The sequence below is a fragment of the Hemicordylus capensis genome, chromosome 16, assembly GCF_027244095.1.
Source record: "Hemicordylus capensis ecotype Gifberg chromosome 16, rHemCap1.1.pri, whole genome shotgun sequence".
Lineage (NCBI taxonomy): Eukaryota > Metazoa > Chordata > Lepidosauria > Squamata > Cordylidae > Hemicordylus > Hemicordylus capensis.
Window position 1 is genome coordinate 2,224,466 of NC_069672.1, and position 18,837 is coordinate 2,243,302.

The 18,837-nt window shown below is 53.1% G+C and overlaps 1 protein-coding gene across 4 annotated transcripts in view; it reads left to right on the plus strand.

The window, feature by feature from the left end:
- NPHP4 (nephrocystin 4) overlaps positions 1–18,837 on the plus strand; it is a 117,282-nt gene that overhangs the window by 55,765 nt on the left and 42,680 nt on the right. For all 4 annotated transcript variants that reach the window (XM_053280691.1, XM_053280690.1, XM_053280692.1 and 1 more), the window contains 5 exons: positions 2,138–2,279; positions 11,395–11,453; positions 14,373–14,489; positions 16,784–16,932; positions 18,094–18,285. In XM_053280691.1, the coding sequence (XP_053136666.1) occupies positions 2,138–2,279; positions 11,395–11,453; positions 14,373–14,489; positions 16,784–16,932; positions 18,094–18,285 (659 nt within the window). The remainder of the gene's footprint in view (positions 1–2,137; positions 2,280–11,394; positions 11,454–14,372; positions 14,490–16,783; positions 16,933–18,093; positions 18,286–18,837) is intronic.

Genomic DNA, 18,837 nt, shown 5'->3' on the forward strand with positions numbered 1-18,837 from the left:
TGCCAGTCTGTGAAGACAATACTGAGCTAGATAGACCAAGGGTCTGACTCAGTATATGGCAGCTTCCTATGTTCCTATAGTCCTATGTCCTAGAAGAAGACATAAAAAGCAAGGATTTGAAATGGTGGCGGCTGAAAAAGTCCAGAGCAGGGGTCAGTCTCAAGCAAGTGCCCAAACAAAAATGTATACTCCCCGCTCTGCTTCCGCCGGCTGTTCGCATTGCTTCACAAGACGGAAGGCTTCCACTATATCCCTCGCTTGCCAGACCGTGGCTGGCTCCAGATCTGGATGAGAGATGTCGGCAAGTTGGGACAAGGGCAGAGGAGGGCAAAAAAGATGGGGAAGGATTTGGAAAAGAAGCCCTGTGCTGAATGGTTTCGGGAACTGGGTGCGTGGGAGCTGCAGAAGAGGAGACGGAGGCGGGACAGGACTGTGCCCTTCAAATGCCTTCAAATCCCCTTTTCTGTCATATAGAAGAGAGCAAAGATGTGCCCTCTGTTGCCCCCAAGGGGAGGACCTGATTGAATGGGCATTGGTTTCCCATGAACATTTGGAGGAGCCCAGGAATAGTAGCACATAGGCAGCTGCCTTCTACCGAGTCAGACCCTTGGTCCATGTGGCTCAGTATTGTCTGCACTGACTGGCAGCGTCTCTCCGAGGTTCCAGGCAGGAGTCTCTCCCAGCCCTACCTGGAGATGCTGCCAGGGAGTGGACCGGCTTCTACAGGCAAACGAGCAAATGTTCTCCCGCTGAACCTGGGACTAGATGCTCTTCCACTGAGCTTTGGCCTCACCCCCAACAACGGATCTAATGGGTGCCTTCTCCCTCACTGGGGGCCTTGGAGCAGTGATTGGGCAGCCATCTGTTGGGGATGCCCAACTGCTCGAGTTCTTACATCTCCCAGTGGTTGGACCAGATGAATACAAGGACCCTGCAACTCATAGGAAGCTGCCTTATACGGAGTCAGACCCTTTCTCCGTCGTCTACACCAGGCATCCCCAAACTGCGGCCCTCCAGATGTTGCTGAACTACAACTTCCAGCATACCCAGCCACAAAAAATTGTGTCTAGGGATGCTGGGAGTTGTAGTTCAGCAACATCTGGAGGGCCGCAGTTTGGGGATGCCTGGCTACACAGACTGGTCGTGGCTCTCTATGATTCTAGGCTGGAGTCTCTCCCAGCCTTACCGGGAGATGCTGCCGGAGAGTGAGCCTGGGACCTTCTGCATGCAAAGCAGGTGCTCTACCACTGAGCTAACAGCTCTACCCTGTAAGGCAGGGATAGGCAACATGGGGCTCTCCCCCTCCCCGGAATCTCTTGCAGTGCTCATACATGTAGTCACCCATCCAAATGCAAACTAGGGTGGACCCTGCTTAGCAACGGGGACCATTCCTGCTTGCTACTACAAGACTGTCTCTCTTCAAGCCAGTAGTCTTTGAGAATGACTCAAAGATGCTCAGCAATCTTTGCTTCTTCTTCTTTTGGGGTGCCATTTTGATGCTTCTCTGTCTTTCCCACTCACTCATGGTTGGCCCTGATTCCCTGGGGGCACAGAAAGGCAGCAGAATGTGGGACCGGACAATGGGATGCAGTTTACGGAGAAATTTCACTTTCAGGTTTTTTAGTAAAGCAAGTCCCTAGCCCTGCATGTGATGATTGAACTTCCTAGAAGTCTCAGCTTTTGTGTGTGTGTGTGAGAGAGAGAAAGAGAGAGAGAGATTTTTTTAAAAGAAACACCCTAATTTCTACCCACTATGGCTGTGAAGATGTCCTTGCGTATGTGTGAGCAAGGCCTCCTGAAGTCTCAGAAGTTGGGAGGGTGGGCAGATGAGATCTTCAGCAGGTGACGGGGGAGCAGGGGAAGAGAACCTCCGTGCCCTGCATGGCAATCTACTGCTTCCCATGACTACCCAGACTAGCAGCAGTTATGCACAATATGAGGAATTATGCACATTTGCACAATTTCTGGCCTCAGAATCCAGATTTTTCTTGGTGCAGACATGTGGCTGCCTGGGCACAGAATTACGCAGGCAACACGCAGTTCTGATGACCACACCCTGATCCATTGTAGCAACGGGCTGGGGAAGAGGAAGCCGAAGAGTCTCCTGATTTCTACGGGTCTTCCTTTTAAATGTCAGGTGAAGCAGGTGGAGTCGGGGACCATCGAGTTCCACTTCTCCACTGGCTCCGACGGACAGCTCTGGCCTGCCGCGAAACCTCCGAGCAACATCGTGGAAGAGGCGCCGCTCACAAAGAAGCCTCCCACGTCGCCAGCCCTCAGTGAGTGCTTTCCCAGATTGCTCACTCTTCAGACAGACCGTGGGACTCCAGCGCCACTCAGAAAGGGAAGGGGGCCATTTTTTTTTGGTGGGAGAATGCAGCACTGCAGTCGGGGAATGGGAGAGAGAAGGCCGACAACTTGAGCTGAGCTCGCTATTTGCAGCTTTTGAAGTGGCACCATTCAGCAGCAAGGATGGGTGCCCTCCGCTCAAGAGGGGATGGTTTCTGGCGACGGCGTGCGGGCTGATTAATGAGACGCACGCGCCCGTTGGGGAGCGCTGCAGCAAGTGCTCCAAAGATGGCCCTGAGTTCCTGTGTGGTGCAACATTCAAAAACAGGGACTGAACCAATATTTTATTTATTTGTTGTTAAATTTATATACCGCCTTTCATTGAAAACAATCCCAAGTATTCCCTGTAAGAAGGAATCCCAGAAGTTGTTGACTACAGCTCCCAGAATCCCTAGCTGCAGTGGGCTTTGGCTGAGGGTGCTGGGAGTCGTAGTCAACAGCCTCTGGGGTTTTCTGTTCTAGGGGACATTGGACTTCACGCCTTCATTTCTTCATAGCGAACTTCCCCCGTTAATAACTGGGCTCAGCAAACTAGACTGTTTTCAAGAGTAAGAACATAGCCGGCTCGTTCCACACATAGTTCAAAATTGGGAAGCGGACTCTGGATTCCATCTTCAGGAGCACAGCAGCGGTTCTTATCATCTCCTCCCCCCCCAGGAAGACAGGAAGCTGCCATATAGCAAGTCAGACCTTTGGTCCATCTAGCTCACTACACGGACTGGCAGCAGCTTCTCCCAGGTTGCAGGCAGGAGTCTCTCCCAGCCCTACCTGGAGATGCTGCCAGGGACGGAACTTGGAGCCTTCTGTATGAAAGCAGGCAGGTGCCTTTCCCGGAGCAGCCCCATCCCTTGAGGATATCACAGCGCTCACACACGTAGTCTCCCATTCAAATGGAAACCATGGTACACCCTGCTTAGCAAAGGGGACACTTAATGCTTGCTACCACAGGACCAGCTCTCCTCCTGAATCTGAAACAGAGAAAACATAACATTTCCCTCCGTTAAAAACCTCTCCGCATGCAAAAAAACTAGCACACAAAGGGGAAGGGGGGGAAAGAACCCTTCTTCTTCCTGTGGTGCTTGCTTTCTCCAGTCATGGGACTCTGGGGGCTGCATCCAGACACACAGCAACAGTCAACCCCTACCCTGCAACTGGCCACCTAGCCCAGAACGTAGCTGCCATCTTTTATACTGCAAAGCAGAGTAGGAAATGGCCGTGAACTGATGCCACGGAGGTCCAGTTCAAGAGCCAGCAACGGGGATTAGTGCACATCTACCACTCCTCTTTACCCGGAGTGGCACAGCAGACCGTTTGCCATAAAAGATGAAGAGAAGCAGAGGGGCCCCCAGTTCATTGAAATCCACTCTCCTTAATCTTTCTCATTTATCTGTGAGTATTTTAACCATATTACTCTCAGTTTAACAGCCAGTGTGAAGATCCATATGCAGCTTTACTGCCTTTTTTAATGGGATGTTGTTACTGAAATCTATAGGGCCATTCGAACTGGAGAGAGCTGCAGCCTGCCAGGAAAGATTTTGCTGCTTGTTTTACTGGGGGGGCGGGGGGCAGCGGAGAGGATTTCTCCACTGCCTCCTTGGATGGGGACCGCAAGAGGTGAGAAATGGGGGGAAGGGGTCCGAGGGGGGGCTCAAGCATGGTTCCCTCCGCTTTTGTTGGACTACAGCTGGCACCATCCTCAGCCACAATGTCCTTTGGACAGGGAAATATTCCAGTCAGACTGATGGCCTGACGCGTATCAGATCACTTCCTGCATTCAGTTTTATATTTTGCGTTGCGGAAAGGGGCCGTGGCTCACTGGGAGAGAATCGGCTTGTTTGCCTGCAGAAGGCCCACTTGCAGGCAGCATCTCCAGGGAGGGCTGGGCAGGAGTCCTGCCTGCAACTTTGGAGAGTCAGAGTAGACAATACTGGAGTCGATGGACCGGCGGTCCGACTCCGTATACAGCATCTTCCCATGAAGAGCCTGAACTCCTGCCTTACTGCCTGGCTGGACGTTCTGTGCTGACCCCCTGGAAGAAGCACCGACAGCAGGAGAGGGCCCCTCCTTATTTTGGGCTGTGTTTCTGCTGGACTTTTGTGGAGTGCTGTGATGCTCAGCCCAGCTATCTCCAGAGGAGGCCAAGCACATAAGAGCATCTCAGTTCTGGCGGAGACGCCTCCCCGTCTGAATATTTCACCAACATTGATCACTCCTTTGGTAATCCTAATGCCACTGGAGCTGTCGGCTTAAGAGAAGCACTCAGGCTTACAGACATGAACAATGCTCCTTAATCCCGCCGCCGCCCCCCCCCCCTCCCCGCCAACCCTGGGATCGTTAGAAGCAGCAGAAAAGGTGCCGTCCTTCAGGGCGCCGTGAGAGGGCACTGGTTCCCCAGGCTTTGCCTCCCGGAGACCCAGACTGACCTATATTCTGTTTGCAAATGCCTCCCTTTCAGCAACGGGCAGGTTTTGTGTTGTCGTTTGATAGGTTTTAAAACCTGGAGCTCAAAAGGGTCAATTGGGGTGGGGGGGAGGGAGGAGGACGTTTAATGGTGGCAATTTCAGTTAGACTCTCCTTGACATCCTCCGGAAGAGTTGCTGAGTTAGGCAGGGGTGGCGGGGGCAGACTGGGTTTATTATGACGAGCCGATCGGGTTTATTGTGAGCGGGGGCTGTGGAGCGGCTGGCGCTTCTCCCCACGGAGGCAGTGCAGCTGGTTGGGACCAGAGCAGTCGGGTGCAATGGAGAGGAGCGGGGAATGCATCGGAGCATGCTTGGACGGAGCCCCCGGGGTCCCCATCCTGACCATAGGGACATTTAAGCAGGGCCACACAGCTGTAAGGGGGCAGACGGAGGAGGGCGGAGAAGGGGAATTGCCCTGAAAGGGTGAGAGACGGTGCAGGGGGAGAGCCCCCCCACATTGGTCCGTCAGCGCTCTGAACTCTTCCACCTTTCCAGAGGGTGGGAGGCAAGAACACAGCCCCCTCCTGAATTGCATGGGGGCAGAGAGAGACCGGCAACAGGCCTTGGGACCCAGGTTCATGACTGACGGGGCGTCCACGGCCATCTCAGCAGCCTTCAGATTCTAGGAAGCGGCCTCCTACTGAGTCAGACCCTGGGCCCATCTCGCTCAGAACTGTCTACACTGTCTGGCAGCGGCTTCTCCAGAGTTAAGGGCAGGAGTCTCTCCCTGGAGATGCTGCTGGGGATTGAAACATAGATTTCAGGCGTGGGGTGGTGGGGGGAGGGATCCAGGCCAGGATGGACACCTTCCTTGGACCTGCTCTATCTTGGCCAGTGTCCCGGGAGCCCTGACAGCCGCTCCCTCGCTGTGCCACCTTGACTGGCTCCCGGTCGGTTTCTCAACACAATCTCAAGTGCTGGCCATAAAAAGGCTCCTAACCCGGATATCTAAGAAGACCAGCTCCCTCCATCTGAGCCCGCCCGCCTCTGAAGGCCCCCTGGGGAGGGCCTTCTGCGTGCCCCGCCATTTCCAAAGGCCCCACCGGCTGTCGGGCACCACCTCCCGCGCGCTCTGGCTCCCCTCCGCCAACCTTGCTTCCGCCATTCGCACGACTGCCGACCGAGAGCGGGCCCAGCTCTTCCCCGCTGGCTGGGCACGCCTTCGACTCGGCTTCGGGTCGTGAGAACGCACCTCCGGTTGGGCTGCCTTCTGGAGACTGTGCCCGCTCTGGCGTCTCCAGCAGGAGTCCGAGTGCATCGGGCTCCTTCGTGTCCCCGTGGCTTGATATTTTTATGGCTCTGTTTCGTCGATTTCCTTTCGGTTGCTGTGTGACTCCATGATGTGCCTCTGAGTTACGGTGAGGGCTTTGAAATGCTTGCCAGCTGCCTCCGTCTGGGAAGGCAGGAGAGACGTACGGAGAACCAACCGACAGCCGGGGGGGGGGGGGCTGAGATCCCTCCTGCTCCAAGCTGCCCCTGCTCCCCGCCGGGCGTGTTGGTAGGTTGGGATTGCCTCTGGCAGCTGCGCCGGGCAGCACCCCGGGTCACATCAAAGTAGACGGGAAGCAGAGACGCCTCCCATGCACGGACACAGAGAGGCTGAGCAGAGAGAGCCTCGCAGCCTCCTCCTCTCTGGTTCCCCGGAGAAAAGCCCCTCTTCCTGCTCCCCCTCCTGGTTCTCCCAGCACCGTGTCCGGCAGGTCGGCTGATGAGGCCTCCAGCCCAGCAGCACCCTCTTGAGGCAGGGGCAGAGGTGTCCGGGGCCTGGCCCTCTCCTGCCCCCACCTCCTGCGCCCTCCCTGGGATTCTGTCTCCTTTGAAGCCTCTCTTTGCCCCTTCTTTTCAGCACTAATTTGCCGAGGGCCTCGTCTTTCTCGTTTGCATTTGGACTCTTGATCTCTCCTTAATTGCTGGCTGAATGCATCTATTCACCGAGCGGGGATGTCGTGCTGATTGGACTATTCAGCCTGGGCTCGGCAGCCAGTTCAATTGCATCAAGGGGCGGTTGATGGGATCACAATTACCGGCGGGCTCTTTTGGGGGCACACTCCTGGCTGCTACGGAAGTGTCGCCTTCAGGAAAAGATGGAGCCTTTTCATTGTCTTCCGCTGGGCTCTGTACCGTTCTGTTGGGTTGCAGAGCAGAGGTGAATCCTCAGGGGCCAGCACCCAACCCAACCTGAGCAAAGAAGCTCCCACACTGCTTCCTTGCTCAGTCAATCCCCGAACATTTCATCCCTCCCAGCCAGCCAGGGATCCTGCAGTGAACAGAATGATGCCATGATGCTGCAAAGTTAATTGGAAGTGGCTACATGATGCCTGAAGCTTTGGAGACACCCTGCCTGTCAAAACGGCTCTTCTTCCTTCCTACTTCCTAGATGAATCAACCTGGCTCTTTCCAGCCCGTCAGGGATGAATGATGTGAACAGTGAACAGAGTGATGTCATGATGCTACAGAGTTAATCAGAAGTGGCTACTTGATGCCTGAAGCTTTGGAGGCATCCTTCCTGTCAAAGTGGCTGAAGCAGTGGCTCCTTCCTTCTTCCTAGATTAGTCAACCTGGCTCATCCCAGCCTGTCAGGGTTCCTGCAGTGAACAATGATGTCATGATGCTACAGAGTTAATCAGACATGGCTATCTGATGCCTGTAGCTTTGGAGACCCCACTGCCTGTCAAAGTAGGTGCAGCTGCTGCTCCTTCCTAGATTAGTCAACTTGGCTCATCCCAGCCTGTCAGGGATCCTGAAGTGAACAGAATGATGCCACGATGCTATAAAGTTAATCATGTGGCTACATGGTGCCTCAAGCTTTGGAGACACCCTGCCTGTCAAAGTGGCTGCTGCTCCTTCCTCCTTCCTAGATGAATCAACCTGGCTCATTCCAGCCCGTCAGGGATCCTGAAGTGAACAGAATGATGCCATGATGCTACAAAGTTAATCAGATGTGATTACTTGATGCCTGAAGCTTTGGTGACACCCCCCCCCCTGCTTGCCAAAGTGGCTGCAGCTGCTATTCTTTCCTCCTTCTTGGATTAGTCATCTTGGCTCCTCCCAGCCCATCAGGGATCCTGGAGTTATCAGAATGATGTCTCAGTGTTACACAGCCAATCAAATCTGGCTCCGTGATGACATCGTTGGGAGCAAAGTCAACGCATAAGCAAACGTTCTTGCTCTGTCAAAAAATAGTATTGATAGGAGGCCTTTTTTTAGCAGCGTCAGTCATGTTTGCAGTATTGACTCCACTCTGTCCCTGTTGCCAATGAAGCGATAGTGCTAAGACTGTCCTCAGTGAAGCTAGCTCACCGCTTTGTTCAGAGAAGGAGAGGGCTGCATCCATCCATCACTCTCCGTGCTGAGCTGGCCACAAGTGTCTCAGCAAAGTGTCCTTGAATCATGAGTCTGTCTGCCGCTCGGCGTTGTCCTAAAAATAGACCTGACCCTGCTGCTGTTGCTCAAGACAGCTCCGCTGGAGATGGCCTTGCCCTCCTGGCCCAGCCTTGCCAGTGGACGGTCTCTCTTGCTTTGCTTGGGCTCTCCTTGAAGAGCCTGGCCCAGAATCAGGAGAAGGACACCGACCTCTTTAACTCTTGAACAACTGGTCAGAGGAAGAGGCATTCTCAGTTGCAGGGCATCCACTCCAGCAGGGCCGCCAGTGGCTCAAGCTCTTCCCGTAGGGCCTCTCCTGGGAGCATCCAGTCCATGGAGATCTCCCGCTTTTTGTGAAGACCCTCAAGGATGGGCTTTGGCTGTGAGCCGCTCAAGAGAACATGCCATAGATGGGCCATGCCTGGGCTTTGAGCTGAGGACCTGGGACCCAGCCCAGAGATTCTGGAGGATACACCTCTCAATGGCTATTAGTGCAACTTCCTTATTCAGAGGCAGTCTACCTCTGAATACTAGAAGCTGGAGAGCAACAGCTGGAGGAGGTCTCTTGCGCTGCTTCTGGGCTCTCCAGTGGCCTCTGGCTGGCCCCTCTTGGTTGGGAAGAGGGTGCTCCTCTAGAGGGGCCTTTCTTCTGTTCCACTGAAGCCCTTACGAGGTTCTGGACTGGCAACGCCTGGTAGAAACACTGCCCTTCCCCTTTCTCTAATGGGCAGCAGAGAGCAAGCTGGACTAATAGAACATCAGACTCTTACAGCTGGAAGGGGCCTCGGAGGGCTTCTAGTCTGACCTCCTGCTCAGCGCGGGAAACTGCTCCAGCACCCCCGACAGCTGGCTGTCCAGCCTCCACTTGAAAGTCTCCAGCAAAGGGCAGGGAGCTGCCACTACTGGGCGAGGCAGACGGTCCCACTGTTGACCAGCCCTGACAGCCAGGCAGTTCCTCCTAACCTTTAGCCTGAAATGGGTTCCTTGTCATTTCAACCCATTAGTTCTAGTCCTGGCCCAGGAGCAACAGAAGATGGGTCCACTCTTTCTTCTAGACCCGAGGAACACGGGAAGCTGCCTCCTACTGAGTCAGACCCTTTGTCCATCCAGCTCGGGATGGTCTACCCAGGCGGGCAGCGGCTTCTCCAAGGTTGCAGGCAGGAGTCTCTCCCAGCCCTGTCCGGAGATGCTGCCAAGGAGGGGACTTGGAACTTTCTGCACACAAGCAGGCAGATGCTCTTCCCAGAGTGGCCCCATCCCCTAAGGAGAATATCTTCCAGTGCTCACACTGGATAGTCTCCCATTCAAATGTAAACCAGGGTGGACCCTGCTTAGCAAAGGGGTCAGTTTGTGCTTAAGAATGTGGGAAGCTGCCGTATACCAAGTCAGACCCTTGGTCCATCTAGCTTAGTATTGTCTGCACAGACTGGCAGCGGCTTCTCCAAGGTTGCAGGCAGGAGTCTCTCTCCGCCCTCTCTTGGAGATGCTGCTGCCAGGGAGGGAACTTGGGACCTTCTGCATGCCAGCAGGCAGAGGCTCTTCCCAGAGCAGCCCCATATCTTACAGTGCGCTCACATGGAGTCTCCCGTTCAAATGCAACCAGGGCGGACCCTGCTCAGCAAAGGGGACGATTCCTGCTTGCGACCCCCAGACCAGCTCTCCTCCCTCCTCTTCAGAGACAGCACTCATGTCTCCCCTTCGTCTTCCTCTGTGCTCAAACTGAGCAAAGATACGGTGACAGGCAGACAGACCCCCGTTCAGACCCCCAGCGGGTCAGCAGGCTGGGATATATGGGGCGAGGTGCTTTCTGAGGATGTGCAGGTTTTGAGCTCCGGCCAACTGTGATGCCACGTTGAAGCCGCTGGGGCTGCCGATCCGCTGTTGCCGCCTCGTCAGGCGGGCCGAAAAGGGGTGCTGAGTTCCAACCCCGACCCAGCCCAGAGAGCCCCCTTCAAGCCTGACGGCAGCCTGGCAGCTCCCCGAGCAGCCTCCAGGGTGCGGAGGCCTGAACAGACGGCAGCGGTGACAAGGAAGGATGTCAAAGCCGCGCCGAAACCTTAAGTATTCGGAAACGTTCACGTCTCATTACCCAGCTCGTTTAACCAGCTGTAAGGGGGAAAGACGGCGCTCTCCGGTGACAGAGGGCCCGGGAAGCAGAAGGCGCCCAAGTTGAATCTCTCGGGGGTGCAGAGCCCCTCACTGCACAGAGACGCTTTCCAGCTGGGCCCGGCCCAGCCAGCCCCCCTGTTTGAAGAGCCCAGCTTGGAATGGCACCCCTTCCCCATGTGCTCCCGCCGTGTTTACTCCTTCCAAGGGCATCATGCTCTCTGGACACTGATGTCGTTTTATCAATGGCATTATCCAGCCCATCGTTATTCCCTCTTAAAAAAAAATAAATAAATAAGGAGGTGCACAAATTCTCCACAGCCAGCAGACGTTCAGGAGGTTGGAGCACTTTCCCAATGAGGAAGGGCTAAAGCATTGGAGGGGTTTTAGGATGTTTTTTTTTGGGGGGGGGGAACTAAGTTGAGTGTGGAAGGAGCGGGGAGGCTTGACAGCTTTCCGTGGTGTGGGGACCGTGGATCAGAGAGAACGGTTTCTTCCTCTGTCATCCTAATTGCTGATTGGCAGTAGATTCAGGGCAGACAAAAGGGAGTCCTTCACACAGCGTAGGGAACTCATTGCCACAAGATCAATTGATGGCACTGACCTAGGTGGCTTCAGGGAGGGGTTTGATCAGACAAATCAGCAAAGAAGAGTTTAATATTCTATGGCTGCATGGAACCTCCATGTTCAGATGCAGCACGCTGTGGAATACCTGTGGTTGAGGGGCAAACAATGAAGTCTCCATGCTCTCCTGAAGGAATCTGGCCTTGCCTGCACAGTCATTTGAATCTGGGTCTAATGTGGGTTACCAGCACTGAAGTGACTATGTGAATCCACGCCCAAGTGGTTTATGACTCGGGATTCCCACCTTGGCAAGGGATCACACAATTACTTCTGTGTTGGTAACCCACATGAAACCCAGATTCAAACGGCTTTGTGAGCAAGGCCTCTGACTTGTTGCTCTGGGGTACAGGGTACTCCCCTCCACATCTTCTAGGGAGGCGACGGTGACTGTTTCCAGAGTGCCTAGAGAGCCTGAGAATTGCTTGACAGCCCCACGGCTCTGCCTCCAGCTAACTGTGCCTAACATTCCCTTTTCTCTCTCCCCTCCTAGGCTCTCCAGCTTCCCCTTCAATGCTAGTTTCCACGCAGGATTATTCCCAAGGTCCCGGGGTAAGTGTATGATGGATAGGGGTTCCTAATTGTAGTTGGCTCATTACGGAAAGCTAGGGAAAGGGGTGGGGCAAATGTGATGATCTAAAGAGAGCCAGCACGGCATAGTGATTAGAGTGGTGGACTAGGACCAGGAAGGCCCGAGTTCAAATCCACACGAAGCTCACTGGGAGACTCTGGGCCAGCCACTTCTCTCTCTGCCTAACCTACCTCACAGGGTTGTTGTAAGGATAAACATAAGCATGGACACTGCTCTGGGCTCCTTGGAGGAAGAGCGGGATATAAATGTTAATGGGTGAATGAATGAGTGAGTGAATGAATGAGTGTATTCAAGAAGGCACACATTTAGGCTTCATTCATGAGCCAGCCATGATTTGTGGTTGCCACCAATCCCTTCTCCTTCCCTCAGATCCTTTTCTGGCACTCAGGCAGAGGGCTTAGGAGAAAAGTAGGTCTTCTGTCATTTGCACTGGGAGATGGAGATGGAGACGGTAAGGAACAGGGGGAGCCCCTCTTTCTGACTGTTCGGAAAGGATGCCTGCTGTTCCCTACCTTGTCAAAAATGGCAGTGGAAACGAGCTCTCTGGTGAGGAGATTTGTGTGGTGCTGGGCATCCTGCTTGCCGGGGGGCTGGGGGTACTAGCCCCTGGCCAACTGGCATGTGGATTTGGAGATGCCTGAATGGAATAATACTCAGTAGTCATGTAGCACTTTTCAGGGTCCAAGTGGGCAGAAAAGCAGCAGGTTTATTGGACAGGAGTGAGGGTAGAGCAGTGACCCAAACAGAGAGACAGCAAACAGCCTCCTCTAAAAATAATAATTCTATTTATTTATTTATTTATTTATTTATTTATTTATTTATTTATTTTTACATTTTATATCCCGCTCTTCCTCCCAGGAGCCCAGAGCGGTGTACTCCATACTTACGTTTCTCCTCACAACAACCCTGTGAAGTAGGTTAGGCTGAGAGAGAGAAGTGACTGGCCTAGAGTCACCCAGCAAGTCTCATGGCTGAATGGGGATTGGAACTCGGGTCTCCCCAGTCCTAGTCCAGCACTCTAATCACTACACCACTCTGGCAGAGAGAGTAAATGTGCCACGTCTCTTTGCATCATTGGATTATCCCATCACACACAGTGCAGAGACGCAGAAGTATTACCTGTCCCCAGTAGAGGCTGAATGGGAAAGGGTGAGTCCAGAACGGAGATGCATGCAGCGATACAATGGGCAGCATCCTTTGCAGGGAAGCAGTTCTGGTGCTTTTCTGCACTGGGAGTGATCCAATGAAGCAGTTCCCTGCCTCTAGCAGAGGCTGATTGGAGGACTGCGAAGGCAGAGCAGTGAATCGTGCAGAGGTGCCACGGGCAGCCTCCTCTGCCGACTTAGAGGAGGCCTTTTTTGAAAAAGTAATGCATTTCTCACAGCACACGAGCATCTCTTCCAGCACATGGTCTGGGAACCAGCGGCTTCCTGTTTTGTATTTTGCTGTGAGAGTGGAGTCCCAGTTCTTGTCCTCGTCTTTCACGGAGGGCCGCCCCCCAGTAAATTAACGATCTCGGCTCCAGCAGAGAAAGAGCAGGGAAGAAATAAAGGAGCTTAGCAGGTCGGCTTGCCAGGAAAAGCTGTGGGGATTTGAAGGCAGAGCAGAGGCAGAGAAAGAGAGGGACACCCAACCCCTCTGTGACCTCTGCTTGGCGATCAGTGGATGAAAAGCTGATATTGCACAAATCCCATTTTTATAGACTGCCGGATAAAAGGCGAGCTTTGTGCTGTGGCCACTTCTGTTTTCTCCCCTTTGATGTCACATTTGCACAGAAGAATACATCCAGCTCCTTCACTCAGTTGCTTGCTGGCATGCTTTTAAACCTGTTTAAAAAAAATAAATACATTTTGTGTACTGTATAAGAAAAGCTGGTATGCTCCATTCAGCGTAGCGGTTGGACTCGGGCCAGGGAGGGGCTGTTTCCAACCCCTCCAGAAGTGCACTGGGTGACCTTGGGCAGGCCATTGCGGCAGGGGCTGATGGGAGTTGTAGTCCAACAACATCCAGGGACCCATGTTGGAGAACCCCTGGGTTAAGCTGTAAGGCTGCTATTTGGAGAGTATTTACTTGGAAGTAAGTTCTTTTGAAACAAGTAGGGCTTAACTTCTGAGTGAAGGTGCTTAGGGATTGGGCTGCGTGAACCCTGTCCCCAGACCTGCGTTAAACTCTGCACGCTCCTCCGGTTATCCATGCCCTGGTCACATCCAGACTTGACTCATGCTGCCTCTGCCAGCTTCTCAGAAACATCAGTTTCTGCAAAAAACCCTCACCAGACTCAGATAGCCCTGCTGGCGTCCTCTGTCTCAGCAGCTGCCTCTCCTCAAGTCAGGATTAATCCCAGCATCTGGACCTTAACGGCTTTGGGCCAAGGTACCTGAAGGACTGCCTGCAGCTCTGCCCGGCCCATGAGATGATGCAGAGAGGGGCGTCCCCACACCTTCTGAAGCACGACTGCCGGTAACACCTGGGTGAGCCTTCTCAGCCATGGCCCGGCTCTGTGGAACTACCTGCCCCTTGATCTTCGGTTTGCCCCTTCCCTGTTTTATTTTAAACCAAACTTGAAGGCTTCCCTTCCCATTTCAGCACACCTTGCCCTAACGCTTTCCTTGATCTGTGATTGTCCTGTTTTAATGATGTTCTTATCCTGCGCCTCTACACCTTTAGAGACTCTGTCTTACTCTGTCTTACAGTGATTTTTGTGGTAAGCGTCCATAAATTCATTTGTGGAGAATGTCAGCATATACCTCTATTAAATAAGATAAGGTCAATAAATCTCCCAGTGCCTAATCTGGAGTGGCTCGCCAGCCTGGGAAGATTGCCCTCCCTCCACAGGAGGAGGGGATGCCTCCCTCTTCACACCAGTCCTTCTCTTCCAGCTGTCCATCTCCCAGCTGTCGGCCTCGCCAGCGAGCTGCTCCTTCAAGCCCCCACTGCCGCCGGCCAGCGGTGCCACGCTCTCGCACTCCTCGGAGGCTCTGATGCAGATATATGAGGTAAAGGCTTCAATGCCACAGTCCTTGTAGGGGCTTGCAGATGGGCTCAGATGCCTCCCTGTGGGCCAAGGCCGTCCTTTCCTAACACAATGCCTTCAGGAAACCCTTGATCTGCCTTGACCGGTCTGCCTTGGAACCGCTGCAGCTGCAAAGGATTCTGGGACGTGCCCTAGGACAGGCACTCGAAGCCGTTTCCTTGTCTCCCCATGTGACTTGAGAGTGTGTGTCAGGCTCCAGGCCGCAAAGGTCAGGGTTCCCAGGGAGGAGAACTGGTCTTGTGGCAGCAAGCCCGAATGGTCCCCTTTGCTGAGCAGGATGTGCCCGGATTTGCATTTGGATGTGTGACCACACTTGAGTGCTCTAAGATACCCCCCTTAGGGGATGGAGAACATCAGTGGTAGAACATCTTATTTGCATGCAGAACAGCTCAGTGGTAGAACATCTTATTTGCATGCAAAAAGTCCCAGGTTCAATCCCTGGCAGCATCTCCAGGTGGGGCTGGGAGAGACACCTGCCTCAGACCCTGGAGAAGTCACTGCCAGTCAGTGCTGACAATCCTGAACTAGCTGGACCAGTGGTCGGACCTGGAAGAAGGCAGCTTCCTTGTAACCCCGGCAGCTGCAAAGCATTCTGGGACCTGCTCTAGGGTACACACCCAGTTTAGGCTCTGTCTGTTCCCCATTCCTATCTTCCCATGTGAACGGAGAGCATGTCGTCGCACTAAACGTTGAGGGTTCCAAGACCCAGGGGAACTGGCTGTCACTCTCATTGGGCTGGAGGGAAGGGTGTGGTCCAGAAGAGCAGCCAGAAGGGGATCAGAGTGGCAGATGCACCATCCAAAGTCAGGATCTAAGGCAGCAACCAGGGTGAGGCGAGAGTGGCAGGGTTAGTTTTGTGCCGAAAATGCTGTAATCAGAATTCTGTAACCTGAGAATTCTGTAGCCAGAAAAGCAGAATTCTGGGACTTTGATAAATCACATTGTTTGGCATGTGTTTGCTTGTTCACAATCTTTTCTGGTAGTCCTGGGGAGGGAAAAAGAGCCATCCAGGTCACGGGATTCCTCTTCTCTACCACTGGGAATCTTATTCAGCTGCCTCCCTAGCATCCAAGAGTCCACCTGCCCTTCAACCCCATCTTTGTACTCATGAGGACTAGATTTTTTTTTAAATGAAAGGCAGGATTCTCAAGCTGGACCCTCCCCCCAGGACCATGCTGTGTGCTTCCATTGCCCTTGTATGGAACTGTAGAATAAACACATTCCTGCTGAGATGTGGAAGGCAGAGGGGGTGACAGGGGAGGCAGTTCTGGACACATCTCTGTGGGGAATCGGAAACGGATTGGATGCTTCTGTGTAGGCTGGGAACAGGCAGACAGGGCAAGGAGGTTGCCAGGACATTCGGGAGGGTTAGAAACTGGTGTCTTCAGGTCTATCCATGGCTACTAGTCTGGCGTCTATGGGCCACCTCCAGTCTCAGAAGCATGATGCCTCTGAATACCAGTATCAGGGAAGCAACAGTAAGAGAGAAGTGTTGTAGTTAGTATACCTACGAAATCCACGGAGTTGTCCTTATATATGATTACTGCTGCTAGGATTCTTTATGCCAGCAACTGGCAGTCACAGGCAATCCCGACTTTGGATGAATGGCTATTAAAGCGACGGGAATACGCCTCGATGGCTTAGGTCACTGCTTATTTGCAGAATGATTCAGATGAGCCATTTGCGTTAACGTGGGAACCTTTCATAAATTACAATATAGCACAGGGCCAACATCCACACCCAAGATTTGGTTTTTTAAAATACGCGGGTTGACTGCTGTATTACTTATAGCTTATACTTCCTTGAATTATTTGTTGTATGGGCAAAGGAGGGGCAAAGGGTGGAAGTGGAACCTTGGATCGTCATTTGTATTGTCTCAAATGTAACTCTTGGAAGCGCAAGAGATGTTAATGCAATCATGTTTTTTTTTATTTTATTTCTTATCTTCTTAATAAATAAAAATTAGAGAGAGAGAGAGAGAAGGCATGCCCTCACCTCTTGCCTGTGGGTTTCCCAGCAGCATCTGGCGGGCCACTGTGGGAAGCAGGATGCTAGTCTAGATAGGCCTTAGACCTGATTCAGCCGGGCTGTTCTCAAGTGCTTATGGTGTGGAAGGAGTGGTTGTGGGGTGAAGCAGATTGACACATTTGGACTAGGTGGCCCGTATATTTCCAGCTGGCCCTGTAAAGTCCTCTTGCCCCCATGTCCAGCTGCAGTTTGGAGAGGCGTCCTTTCATTCTCTCCTTTTCCAAGCAGCAGAACCCACGTGGAGGCATCGCCCACTTGGAGGCTGACCTCAGCCACCACTCCCTGCTCCAGGAATCCTCGACCGATGACCAACTCCAGGAGCTGCCGTTCACCCCTGTGCAAGTGCCCATCATCGCCCTGGGAGCACCCTCGGGAAGGTGAGGGGCCGTCGCTCAGTGGAAGAGCATCGGCTTATATGCATGCAGAAGGTTCTGGGTTCCATCTCCGGCAGCCTCTCCAGGTAGGGCTGGGAAGGCTCCTGCCTGGAATCTTGGAGAGCTGCTGCCAGTCAGTGCCGGCAGTGCTGAGCTCGGTGGACCAAGTGGCCATGGAATGCATGGAACTTCCGAATGGCCAAGGGCCTGCTGGAAATCCCACGCATCCCTGTGGACATTGGGAAGGAACCTGTGCATTTCCATGGGCATTTCCTATCATTCATTTTAGGATGAGGCTGTAGCTCTGTGGCAGGACATCTGCTTTGCATGCAGAAGGCCCCAGGTTCACTCCCTGGCAGCATCTCCAGATAGGGCTGGGAAAGACACCTGCCTGAAACCCTGGAGAAGCCGCTGCCGGTCAGGGCAGGCGATGCTGAGTGAGATGGAATATGTCCTGACTCAGTAGAAGAGTCTCAGATCATCCTGGAGAGAATGTATCTATGTGGTTGCTAAGAGTCAACACCGACTTGACGACACTTAATCAATCAATCAATCAGTATAAGGCAGCTTCCTAAGTTGAGGATTTGCCCATAGCTCAGCGGTAGAGCATCTGCTTTGCATGCAGAAGGCCCCAGGTTCAGTCCCTGGCAGCATCTCCAAGAAGGCCTGGGAAAGACGTCTTCCTGAAACCCTGGAGAACCACTGCCTGTCAGTGTAGACAGTACTGAGCTAGATGGTGTAAGGCAGCTTCCTACGTTGCTGTGAGGCAGGTCCTGTTAGCCAACGGAGTTAGCCTTTGGGCTAATACTGCCACCTCCAACTGGCTCCTCACAAGGTCCAGCTGTTTGACAAGATCTGGGAGCTCCTCAAAAGCTATTGAGGAAGGAACACTCAGTCTTACGGGCAGCAAGGACATAAAAAAGGAACTTGTTTTTCAAAGATGGCTTGGGGATGGGGAGGGGAGTGGAGAAGATGGTGGAAACAAAGGATTGCAAAATGTATGCCACAGCAAGAACATCCAAGTGTCAGGTTGGAGGAGAAGCATGCTCCCTAACCATTGCCAGATCCCCAGTGACAGCCACCAAGCTGATGCTCCCCTGGGAGCCTGAGAGTCTCTGGTGGCACCTGATTTCTCCCCAACTCCAACCCCCTCCTCTTCTTCAGCCCCAGCACCATCCTGACACGGGCCTCGCTGGCCCGCCTGCAGGCATCGGGATTTCCCGAGATCCTGGACTGCAACAAGAAGCCAGCTCCAATTGTGGATCCCACAGACCCTGTGAACATCAACCCGCAGTGGGAGGAAGCCGATCTCTTGCAGAGCAACGAAATCATCTTGCAGTTCCTTGCATTCACCAGGTAAAGCTCCAGAGACTTTGTTCTGGGATTAATTTATCCTAGAGTTGAGCTGAAATCCTCAGAGTGGTTTGGTTTTGCTGTTAATGAAAAATACTGCTGTTTCCCACCTGTTTTTGACAGATGCCTAAAAAGTGTTCCCCTTTATAATGCTCAAGCCCTGGACACATAAGAACAGCACTGCTAGACCAGGCCCAAAGCCTGTCTAGACCAACATCCTGTTTCACACATTGGCCCACCAGATGCCTCTTGGGAGCCCACAGGCAAGAGCTAAGGGCATGCCTTCTCTCCTGCTGTGGCTCACCTGAAACTGGGATTCAGAGGCATTCTGCCTCTGAGCTATAGGCCAGATTAGTAGCCATTGACAGACCTGTCCTCCATGAATTTGTCCAAACCCCCTTGAAAGCCATCCAAGTTAGTGGCCGTCACCACATCCTGTGGCAGAGAATTCCACTGGGTTCTTATCTATCTATCTATCTATCTATCTATCTATCTATCTATCTATCTATCATTTCTCTATGTAAACTGCTTTGGAAACCTTTGTTGAGAAGCGGT